This window comes from Blastocystis sp. subtype 4 (assembly GCF_000743755.1).
Source record: "Blastocystis sp. subtype 4 strain WR1 chromosome Unknown seqid_0019, whole genome shotgun sequence".
NCBI lineage: Eukaryota > Bigyra > Opalinata > Blastocystidae > Blastocystis > Blastocystis sp. subtype 4.
Window position 1 is genome coordinate 21516 of NW_014569528.1, and position 12097 is coordinate 33612.

Genomic DNA, 12097 nt, shown 5'->3' on the forward strand with positions numbered 1-12097 from the left:
AGTTAAAGAAACAATGACCGAAGCAATTAATGAATACATAATTACTTATCCTATTGGATTCTATTTCACGTCTATTCACTATCAGTCATACCAAGCTGCTATTTGAAAAGACTGCTTGTTCATTATAATGATGAACTCTACTTTTCATTCATATCTTATTAACAAACAATTATACTCAAATTCGTCTTCTGTCTGGAAGGTATAACCCAGCATCATACTAATCTTTCGGAATATCATATCGATCCAGCCTTTCTCTACACTTTCTGCAACACCAATGTTATTATAACGGTCACTTTTGGGTATTCCCGTCTGATGCACATGTATTTCCGTAACTGCACTATCAATACTTGTAAATTGAAGAGTAACAGAAGAATACACATTATCATCCCACTCTCTGCGTCTCCACTTTAACTCAATAACATTATCCGTCTTTGAATTAGCTGTTATCATAAATACCATACTAATGACACAAATTCACCTTGAATAGAATTGTTGTATAGATTATATCTTCCTCCCACTTTTGGCTCAATCAAACATTCTGATTGGGTGTAGTACTAATGAATAATATGATATGAATCATACAGACCTGAGCAGCATTGACATCGGTTAAGGCCTCTCGAATCACATTTGTAGGCACAAGAAACCGAACAGAAATATCAATTTCCGTTGTAGATACCATATTCCAAGAAAAAATGGGATAGAACATTCGATTCGAAAGTGATCCCTTGGAACTCTGCCAACTTCCTATTATAATACACCTTTTCCAACACCTTCCATTCCTTCCAACAAACACAACACCAAACCACTTACACACTCAATGGCTGAACAATATCGAATATACCTGTTCCAGCCTTAATAACCTTTCCTGTTGAGATGCAAGCTGAAGGAGACTTCATCGAATCCGACCCTCCATACAGAACAGCATTGTTCAAGAAGTGTGTCGTTGTCTCAAACGACATTTGTAGGAACGGACTTTCAATGTTTTCCATACCACCACGATTCATAGGACGATAAGATCCATCTTGTGTCATATAATCAGCAATTAGTGCCAGATGACGCGGATCTACGCTAATACTGTACACATCGAATACACGAATGATCTCCGTAATGATTGCTGTACGTGCTGCTTCCACTCCATATGTCTCCAGAATCTTCCATATGTCATTCGAATACACTCTGTTAACATCAACCAGATGCTGGAACAGCCACACTGTAGGGAAGTTCACTCCTTCTGTCTGGAGGGTATATCCAGGGTCCTTTTCACCCTTCTCCATCACAATACATTTGTTGATCGCCTTGATGGCATTTACCAGTGTTTCTTCAGCCGCCTTCTCAGCAAGTTCTACTAGCAACAGCTTTGGTGTTGAAGGAGGCAATTCCAATTCCACACGAATCTTGTTGTTCTTTGCATCATATAACATGCGACGGAAAAATTTCAGTTTCATCACCTTGAACGGAACTTCCAGCACCGTAAAGCCCTCTGGGATCTTCTCCGAAGAGGTCTCAGTTCCCATGGTTTGTTTAGCATCATTCTTGTCCTTCTCTTCCTCCATCGCATCCTCCTCTCGTTCTTGTCCTTCCTCTTTTTCCTCTTCCATCTCATTTCCCTTCGTCTCACCCTCACTCTCCTCTCCTTCATATTCAATACGTGCCTTCCTCACCTTTCTGGCATCTGCTCCATCCACCTCTCCCAACTCTTCCTCAGCCTCTGCATCATCCTCACTATCCACTGTTCCTCGTACTTGCTTCTCTTCAGCCTTCTTCAGCTTCACACCACGCATGTTACTCAGATCCTTGCCACCAATTACTCGCTCCACATCCAATCCCAAACTCGATGAACGCAATGCTTTCCGAATATCCTTCGAGATTAAAGATCCCAAGGCTGGCATAAACACATTCCTCAGTACATCCAATACATCTTCCATATTCAGATTGTAAACCTTCTTAATCACATCCGCTGGCAACAAATTCATATGCAATTCGTATTTCCGAATATAAGGTGTATATTTCAGACCAAATGTCACATTCGTTAGGTAGTCCACCACACGGAAATAGCACTCAGGATCTAACAACTCACTCAGACTGATACGATGTAATTTCTTCATTAAACGCTCTGCTGATTCTTTTGGAACCATAGGTACCAGTGGAATTTGCATCATAGGAGTTGCAATGGTTCGACTTCCTGTCATGATCACTTCTCGTAGACGAGGAATACCCAGAGTCACATTCACAGCTCCGTGACCTGCCAAATGGAACGTATTCAGTGTCATCTGAGTAGAAGGTTCTCCAATTGACTGACCTGCAATCACACCCACAGATTCGCCTGGATCTACTAGAGATCTCATATACTTCATCCAGAACAGCATCTCCAAACCACCACTTTCCACTTCCTCAATCTCTCCGCTTTCCTCACGTTGTTTTCTGTATGCATCCAACGCCTCCTGGTATTTCTCATTCACAGCTCCAATATTACGACACACGTTCAACTGCCAGTTCACAGGGTCTGGTAGGCGCAGACGGATCAGCTCCACTTCAATACCTTCCACGTTATCATAAATAGTACGAGGTACACGTCGTTCCTTCTTCTTCGTATCTTTGAATACCACATCATAACTAACACCATTCTTGTTATGCACCTTTGTGATTACAGCAGGATAGAACTGATCAGAAAGATTTCCAATCTCCCATTCTCCCTTGCCTACACGACGTCGAGCTTCCACAACCGAACTCTTGTCAAATTGAACTTCCTTGCCTTCAGCCAATAGCTTCTTACTCGCTTCCAGTTCTCTTCGTGCACATCGGACTTCTGCATGCAGTACAGCAGCACGTTCCGAACTGAGTCCAGTGTCTTTGAAAAATGATTCATTAAGTCCGTATTTATATACCAACATACTGCTATTCTTGCTTAGGAAGTCCAGTTGTGCACGTTTACCAGTCAGATACTTCACCTTCGACACATCAATACCATCATCACCATACAGCGTCTGGATCACAGTTCCATCACTATTGCGAACTGAGTAATCGTACTGAACAGTTAGATCTTCCAAATGCTTAATGATACAATGCTGCAGATATCCTGAACGCGATGTCTTCACAGCCGTATCCACTAGACCTTCTCGACCAGCCATACAGTGGAAGAAATACTCCTGAGGACGAATACCTGTCAAGAATCGATCAGATACCCAACCACCAGCACGAGGCATTGGATCATATGGACGGAAAGATGGAAGAGTCTTTCCAGAAACCATCATTGGCACACGTCGACCTTCCAGTTCCTGTTGGCCTAGAGCACATGACACCTGCGTTTGGTTGACATTGGATCCCTTAGCTCCAGAGATAATCATACAAGAGAAGGAGTTATTGGGGAAGGGAACATACAAACCATGAGGAAGACATACTTTAAAAATCTCCGAGGAGATGGGAGATACAATACTCTTCATCACATTATCAATCTCAGGTCCCACACGACCTCGACTATTGATATAGCGTCGACGTAATTCATCAGACACACGTTGACGACGATAAGAGAGAGATAACGGAGTAGTTGAACTCTTCTCACCATCCTTCTCACTTTCATTCTCTTCATTCAAGTCCAAATAATGCTCCAGTCCCTCTACGGCCTTCTCTAAGGCTCCATCAATCAAAGCACGTCGCTTCTTCTCTGCATCCTCCACTAATACCAAATCTTCCATCGAACAAGTGAATCCTCGTTTCTGGAAATAGGATGTCACAACACGACCAAAACATGACAAGAAAAGAGAACACAAGTCAACTCCATACAACTCGTGAATTGCATGAACCAAGGAATAGTTCTTGGCTCCAAATGTACTCTTATCAAGCACACCTCGCAATAATTCACATTCCTCCACCAACACAGCCTGTTCGCCCAACGGAGAGTTAGCAGCGATTCGGCCATTTCCCCAAGCCTTATCACTCACCTGAGCTGTTCCTTCATAGTTCATTCGAGGCAAATCGCCCACCAGATTGATCAACAGTGAAGACACCACTTGTTTTCCTGTCCACAGTTGGACTGGCTTCAGAATCGTCGGAGGAAGCGTACGAACTACACGTTCTCGCTCTTTTGCACCAAATCCCGCAATTGCCGTAAACAACAACTGATTGTACTCCTGACGACAAAGGAATGTGTCACGCTTCGTCAACAGGAATCCAGAGGCAACATGATCCTGAATCAAGCCTCGCAACGGAGATCCATCCTTTGCTGAAGCATATTGGTATTTGGCTCCTACAATATTGTATGCTTCCGAACGAGCTAACTCTCCCTGAGGGAAGTGAATGTTAATTTCATCTCCATCAAAATCTGCGTTGAATGTATTGCAGTTACTGTAATGCATACGAATTGTTTGACGCTTCGACTTCAGAATACGAGCACGCAATGCCATGATAGAAGCTTTGTGAAGAGTAGGTTGACGGTTCACTAACAGAATGTCACCTTCCAGCAGATTCCTCCACACACGCTTCATACGTACATTTCCACTGTTATCTTTTGTCATAAGCATTTTTGCTAAGGCTTCACGCTGACCTCGATTCTTGAACTTGAGATCAATGAAGAAACCCTTATCATTCTCAATATAGCAGGCACCTGGATACATATCACGACCATTCACTACCAGCTGTCGTAATTCCTTCACATTGTTTGCAGTCACTGGTTCAGGATAGCAGAGCTCACGAGCAAATCGAAGTGGAACTCCAACCTCATCAGTATCAATATAGGGATCAGGAGCAATCACCGAACGAGCAGCAAAATTCACTCGCTTTCCCATCATATTCATACGGAACAAACCCTCCTTATGTTCCAACAACTGACGGATTCCCGAGGAGTTCTTGTTATTACGCGACTTGGCACTATCCACCAGGGAGTTGTATGCCTCCTGCATCGCAATCCAGTCTCGTAGTGCTGATTCGAATGTGTATCCAACAGCTTGATCCTTAGGCTTCGGAGTTGATGGATCCAGATCGTGTGCCATCTGCTCCTTGGCTCCAATCTGCATCATACGATAATTAGCCTTAAGAATATCACTCAAGAAGACATTCTGAGGATGCTCGTAACTCTCACCATGTAGATGCTGAGGAGGACGGAAACGCGAAGGAGTTACAAGAATGGTTCGAACGAAAAAGATCTGATATCCATCGGTCTCATGTTCTGGATGCCCAGAGGGATTCTGGAGATATCCTGCTTCTGTCAATTGAGGATACCAGATAAGGTTGATGATCGAGTGTTCTTCCTTGTATAACAGACGCATTCGCATCTCCGCTTCCAGAGGAGGAATAAATTTGAGCTTCTCATTCCCTACTCCTTCCATGTCATCAGTCTCTCCTTGAGTAGCTTCCATCTCTCCTTCAGAACCAGTTCCCATATCCTCGCGTGAACCATCTCCCACTTCCTCTTCATTAAATTCATAACGAACGCCCTCCATCCGAGTCAACTAATCATCATTTCTCTCTTTCACACTTACCTCAGCCATCGTCACACTGTCCAATACACTCTGCATCTTAGTATTGGCGGCAGTGAACTGCTTACTCTTGTTCTTCACAGGAGCTTCAAACAGCTTTAAGAAGCCATCACGCACAATTGTCGGAGATGCAGCTCCACAATTCTCACACAGCTTTGGCATACTGAGGAGGAACTCACGAACCAGAGAATTAAATACCTCACGAGTATGCGTAAAGACCACTTCATGCTTTGGCTTACGCTTACAACTGCTAATTATCGCTTCGTATTTGTGAATTAACTTCTGTACGTTATAATTAAACACCAAACTCACCTCCCATTCAACGTCGTATTCATCACTATGCTTCAGACGTTGGTTCAGTTGATCAAACTCCTCCAAGAACTTGCGTTGCTCCAGCGTGTTTCCACTCTACAATCAAGAATAACTCCCAACCCAACCAAAATCAAACGGAATTGAATCTCAAAACGCTTTACAGTATTCTTGTTCAACTTGAAGTGATGGCAATTGGGACAACTGCAACGCAGGATCTTGATTAACAACGAGAATAGCATTGGATTATAGAGAGGTAACTCCAATTCAATATGGCCAAGATGACCAGGACAATCCTACCAATGAGACCAAAATACGAGAAACTTACATCAAATGTACGATAACAAGTAGGACACTTTACATGATAATCATTTGGACCCAAAGCAGGATCATAAAGACCACTACAACTAACAAACTAGCAGAAACACGGACTCTGGCATTGGTTTTCCATCTCCATCAAAAGCCACAGGGCAGGAGATCTTCTTGACACTTAGTTTGCGAATTTCATCCGGAAAGTAGTAACCGAAATGAGTACGAGTGATCTCGTGTGTTAGAGGTGCTGCGATAACACTTTGCATGAAATTTGGATCCGAGGCACCTCTACAAAGATTTGAGTGGTGAATTTGGGGTTGAGGGGTCTTGGGGGTGAAAATATTGGGATCAAGGGGATTGATAATTTGGGATATGCTGATTTGATCTATTCTTTCATAGAAATCTGTTCCTCGTATACTCGGGATCAGAGATCGATTTACCTGTTATTCTATCATCCTTTATCTCCTCATGGTACTTCTATTTCCTCTCTATTATCTAGAATCGAAATGAATTGTTGGCCATATCTGGTCTGCGCTCTGATGGAAGGAAAACAGATGAAATTCGACGAGTTGCCTGTAGTTTAGGCACCTTTCATGACTGTGATGGTTCAGCTTATTTAGAAATGGGAAATACCAAAATTCTTGCTGTCGTGTAAGTTTGTTCAATGCTACCTCTCATTCTGGTAGTTACGGCCCACGCGATGGAAACCACTTTGGCAGTGAGATGGATGAGTGTGCTTCGATTGAATGCGAAGTGACAATTGCTCCTTTCTCTCAAATGGATCATAAGATGTTTGGGAAGAATAGTCGATCTTGTGTTGAGTATTCTCTTGCAATGCGTCGTTGTTTTGAACAAGTAGTGATGACTTCACTCTATCCTCGTTCCCTAATTCGTATTAGTTGTACCATTCTTCAATCTGATGGAGGCGAATTGTCTGGTCTATTGAATGCTTCTTTGCTGGCTTTAGTAGATGCAGGGATTGCAGTTCGTGATTTTCAAGTGTCACTGGAAGTGGGATATATGGACAATTCGATTCTGTTAGATATGAATCGGACCGAAAGCAGGTTGAATGGTATTGTGCTAACTGTGGCTTATCTACCCAAATATGACAAATTCACACTGGTAACAATGGATAATAACATTCCTTTAGAATTATTCCAAGTGGAAATGAAGAAAGGAAGTGATGTATAGGACATTTTGACTACTGCTAAAGAAGGATGCAAACAAGTATATGCGATCTTAAGTGAAGATGTATTGGAACATGCCAAGAAGATGAATGAACGTATGTGAAACATGAAGAGATTCAATCTTATTTATCATTTCTTTGTTCAAGATTAACAAACTACACATACAACTACATAATTTCCCTTCCAGTATTCAAATACCATTTTACGGTTACCCAAACTCCATCAGCTTTCTCTCCTTCAGCCCTTTTCCTTCCGTTATTATAGTACTCAACACAATGGCCATTTGCCTCACCATCCTTCAATACCTCCACCGTTCGTTTACGACACAACTCTGGATTGTTAAGAAGTACCTCATTTCGACCAATTGGATAGAACGTCTCTTTCGTGATCTCCTTCTCCTTTGTATCTGAGATGGTAATCCTGTTATAACTCTTCAAATCACCGAATAGAGTATACTTCTTCCATGTAAACTCCTGAATATCACTATCATACAAAGCCTTTTTCATGATCTCTTCCTTTGATAGTTGATACACATATCCGTCATTCAATGCATGCATATCTTCATATTCCTCTTTCATTTTATCATATGCAGTCACTGAGTGAATCTCTGATACCAAATGAGAAGTCTTTCCATACTTCAAGATTTGACGTTTCACATGTGATATTTCACTCTTAGATACATGAATTGGCTTCCAATTAATATACGTGCAATCCAATTTGTGAGTCTCCTTATACTGCTTATTCAAAGTAGCTCTCTGGTACACATGATCAGGAACGATTTGATTGTTTGTTATTAGTTTACCATTATCAAATGTCACCTTAGCAAAGAAGAGATTTCGATAAAATAACTGACTCTTTCCATCATACTTTCCATTTCGAATTAACCCTTCATATATCAACTCACCTTTACTGTCAAATTCATAAGATACACGCAAATGACCATTCTCATCATATAAGGATTGAGTACGAATAACTCCATTCGCGTAGAAGCAATTCTTAAAGACATTCTTTCCATTCTTTACAACTCCTTCAGATAACAATTGACCGTTTGAATAATATCTCTGCCAATAACCTGTTAATTTGTCATCAACATATTCTTCTTTCTTTGCTAACTGACCATCTTCAAAATATTGTAATCTCATTCCAGATCGTTTGTTATTACAATATGCAGAAATCTCTTTTATTGCTCCACTTGGGTAATAGTAAGTTATCCTTCCATTTCGAAGTCCATTCAGATACTCACCATATGATACCAATACATCATCCAAGGAGTATCGATGGAACATTCCAGTCATTCGATGATCCAACCAAATACCCACATACTTCGAATTCCGATAAACCTTTGTACGAGTATTGACATTTAATTTGGAGTGATAGAAAGCAATTCGTTTGTTCAATTGTGTGATCCAGACATCATACTCACTTGCAGGTAACATCTTGGGTGAAATCACATATCTCTCAGCCTCGGCCAGCAAATCACGATCATTCGCACACTGTTGCTGAAGATCAGGATTCGATGAACACGAATTCACAAAGCCTTGAAGTTCACGATACGACACTTCCAAATCATGATGTGCTTTCTGGCATTTGTGTAATTCTGTGCTATTCTCGACAAACACTCTCACAAAATCTGCACCTTCCTTCAAAATTGTTGCCCCTACAACTTAATTCATAACAATTCCTCTACAGTCATGATCTGTTCCAGTTGGTAACGAAACTTCACTGCTAATAGCAAACTTGTCTTCAACAGGATCCGTAGGCTTATATCCACAAACATCCATTGTTATCTCTTGTGTATCGTTCTTCAAACAGACCTGTTCAGGTGTACATACAATCTGTTTCTCCACAAGATACTTCTGAGCAAACAGAGTACAACCACGAGAACAAGCTTCTTCCATATTCATTGTGTTACTGATACGATCCACGTTGTGACCGTTATGCTGAACAGCTTCCAGTAACTTTGTACGGAACAGAGGAATACGCATACTGCTACCACTCACTTCAACCACATCAATCTGAAGATCTGAGGCACATTCTTCGATGGTTGTAAATACAAAATGATAGAATCGTTCAATCAAATCCCCTCTTTCTTTACATGCCATCTCCATATCCTCCTTTGTCACCATTCCTTCTGCATCTTCATCGTCAACAATACGTTCCACATTATAGGAAGCATCCTCGGCACCTGCTGCTGATAAGTCCTCCTTCACTTTCTCTGCAGCAGTACGTAGTTTGAACTCTGTAATAGCAGTTTGAGGTATTTCCATATCCAAATATTCACCTGCTTGTTTCCGAATCAACTCTGCTATTGCCATATCCACATTTTGACCTCCCATATTATCATACTTGGATTTCAAGACTGTCATACCCTCCTATGGATCATTATCCATCTATCTATCCTCACATTCGTGAAACGTACCAAAGTCAAGGCCGTACAGTAAGTACCCATCTCACAGAACAACACAATACGCCCTCCATCAGGGAATTCTCCATGTTTGGCCTTGAAATAGCCATACTCCAGGGCCACAGCCACATTTTCAGGTACGAATGTTACAGTACCCAGTTGACTCAAAGTAAGTGCAGCTTCTATACCACGCACGTTCGAGTCACTGTAATAGACAGGGATCTAATCATCACTCTCCTCACTTAAATGTACAGAAATGACCATAGGAAGTTGATTACTTCGGACCTCATCCATCTTCATAGGAAACTCATCGTAGGAGATAGTATCCGGCATAAAGGAACGGTAGTACACGTATTGAAGAATAATACTCAATGCAGTCTCGCTATCGACTTGATACTTAGCATTATGATAGGTTATAGGAAAGCAAGCTCGTCTAGTATCACTTATTACAGCTTTTTCCGAAGTACTAGCCGAGTAGTGATCATTACTCCCAATAATGGGTTTATATCCCCAAATATAGTTGGCAAAATTAATAATAATCTACACATTCATTCTACCATGAAAACAAACATTTGCACTTCGCTGATCACAAACATTAAAAAGAAGACCCTTAAAATTCAATCGAGCCCTATAAATTAGAGAACGAGCGAAAATAAGTACGGAATTGCTCTTTGGCCACGATTACTCTCAATGCTCTCTGCTCCCACTCCTGACGCAGAATGTGTGTTTGCATTCCATTTACAGATTCGGATTGATGAGTTTCCAAGATCTACGCCGATTGCACTCATATACGAAAGAGTTTTGACCAGTTAGTACTTACTGGGAATTGGGGCAGCCGAAAAGTGATGCCCAAATTGTTTAAACGGATGCTTATAGGATTATCATATGTGAATTATGTATTGGAGATAACGACTTTCTCTTCTCGACACATAATGATAATCGCATCATGGATCATTAACACTTTCCCCAGAACCCGCTATAACTTGTCTATTCTACAAACAATTCACTAAACAACGATAATCAATACAAATGATCTGGATCCAACACAATCTGTTCTGGTTTCAACTTATCAAGCAACTTCTGCACATTCCTCTCTCTCCTCTGCTTCTTTGTTTCAAATGGATTCAATTCAAATGTATCGAGATTGGCCTCTCCAGCTCCAGGAATCACCATAGACTGAATACCATTATCATACCCTAAGACCAACTGATCCTCAAAAGGACGAAAAGCCATATTCTGTAACTTGTGTCCAGAGATTGACTCTGACATATATGGAGCCGAAATCTTCTGTGAAAATACTCCTGTATAGGACTTAACCACAGCTCCCACTCCCATCGACAATACATTCGTCTGAGATAAAGCCATTGCATGAATAGGAACAGGCATCGTGTAATCATACAACTGCTCATAGGTTCGTAAATCCCAAATCTTCACTGTACTATCCATACCACTCGTCACTAAATACTTCCCCTCTAAATCTACTGCTGCTGAGAGAATCGACCCTCTGTGACAGAACATTGTCACCAAAGGCTTTGGCTGATTGGGAGACCACATACTTATCTGTCCACGATTGCTTCCAACTAAAATGACAGCGTTATGGGGATTCTGAATCATACATGACGCTCTTCCCAGTCCTGTACGCTTTGTATTTACTGTCTCTCCTGTAGAGACATCCAAGTAACGTAAATCACCCATTTCTGACATACTAACTAACAGATAATGATAAGGAAGGAATTCCAAGTGACGAGGACGCAGAGTCGAACGCATGCAGTGTAGTTCAGTTCCTTGACTGTCATAGATATGAAGGTACTTGGTTTGAGCCATTGCAAAAACATCCCAATCATGAAGAAACTGCAAATCATATAAACGATCATCGACGTGAAACTCACATACCAAATCTTGCTTCAAGGCATCCATCTACATCACAGTCTCTTCACAATCCTACCATTGCAATGTGGCCCTTTTCTCCACTTAGTAGCAGGTGTCTTCCTGGCCGATCAAACTGAATTTGGTAGGGTCCAAATTGGTCCAAAGTTAACGAAAACATCTTCCGCTTGGTGTTCAAATCCACTTCCTTTTTCATCTTCTTCTGTGTCATTTGATATGTCTTTTCCATTCCTTCTGCTTCAATATAACCACCTCCTTCTGTTTTCAGGATTTGCACATTCTTGTTATCAAACAAGGCACTTGCGATTGTTTCATTTCGAAGCTCCTCCCGTTTCTTCAGAATCTTTGATTTCGTCCACTACATCGATGATTGTGATTCTTCTTGTCATACCTTTCCATTCGTAATCTTTCCATCCTTTTTCGTATTTTCTTTAGGTGGCATCGTGGCTATTTGAGGTGATCAACAGATACTATTGGATTTTGGATTTGCAGACTTTGGAACGAAAAGTGGAATCACTGTTATTCCC

General features: G+C 41.3%; 5 protein-coding genes across 5 annotated transcripts; 1 reads left to right on the top strand and 4 right to left on the bottom strand.

The window, feature by feature from the left end:
• Positions 1–144: 144 nt before the first annotated feature.
• On the bottom strand, positions 145–679 carry JH06_0274 (activator of HSP90 ATPase family protein; the record flags this gene model as incomplete). Its single annotated transcript, XM_014674051.1, has 3 exons — positions 145–440; positions 479–554; positions 587–679. 3 exons carry the CDS (start codon positions 677–679, stop codon positions 145–147), a joined length of 465 nt encoding a protein of 154 aa, XP_014529537.1.
• Positions 680–806: 127 nt separating this feature from the next.
• On the bottom strand, positions 807–6358 carry JH06_0275 (DNA-directed RNA polymerase Rpb1; the record flags this gene model as incomplete). The annotated part of the gene is made up of 5 exons (XM_014674052.1): positions 807–5444; positions 5475–5879; positions 5909–6076; positions 6109–6181; positions 6207–6358. The coding sequence occupies 5 exons, from the start codon at positions 6356–6358 to the stop codon at positions 807–809; spliced, it is 5436 nt and encodes a 1811-aa protein (XP_014529538.1).
• A 356-nt stretch (positions 6359–6714) lies between these two features.
• Positions 6715–7382, top strand: JH06_0276 (exosome complex component RRP41; the record flags this gene model as incomplete). Its single annotated transcript, XM_014674053.1, has 3 exons — positions 6715–6743; positions 6779–7272; positions 7306–7382. 3 exons carry the CDS (start codon positions 6715–6717, stop codon positions 7380–7382), a joined length of 600 nt encoding a protein of 199 aa, XP_014529539.1.
• Positions 7383–7446: 64 nt separating this feature from the next.
• On the bottom strand, positions 7447–10416 carry JH06_0277 (chaperone HSP70; the record flags this gene model as incomplete). Its single annotated transcript, XM_014674054.1, is given in 7 exon segments — positions 7447–8881; positions 8897–8936; positions 8967–9651; positions 9699–9905; positions 9936–10223; positions 10254–10311; positions 10328–10416. 7 exon segments carry the CDS (start codon positions 10414–10416, stop codon positions 7447–7449), a joined length of 2802 nt encoding a protein of 933 aa, XP_014529540.1.
• Positions 10417–10703: 287 nt separating this feature from the next.
• Positions 10704–12012, bottom strand: JH06_0278 (hypothetical protein; the record flags this gene model as incomplete). Its single annotated transcript, XM_014674055.1, has 3 exons — positions 10704–11600; positions 11629–11928; positions 11962–12012. 3 exons carry the CDS (start codon positions 12010–12012, stop codon positions 10704–10706), a joined length of 1248 nt encoding a protein of 415 aa, XP_014529541.1.
• Between the last annotated feature and the right edge of the window lie 85 nt (positions 12013–12097).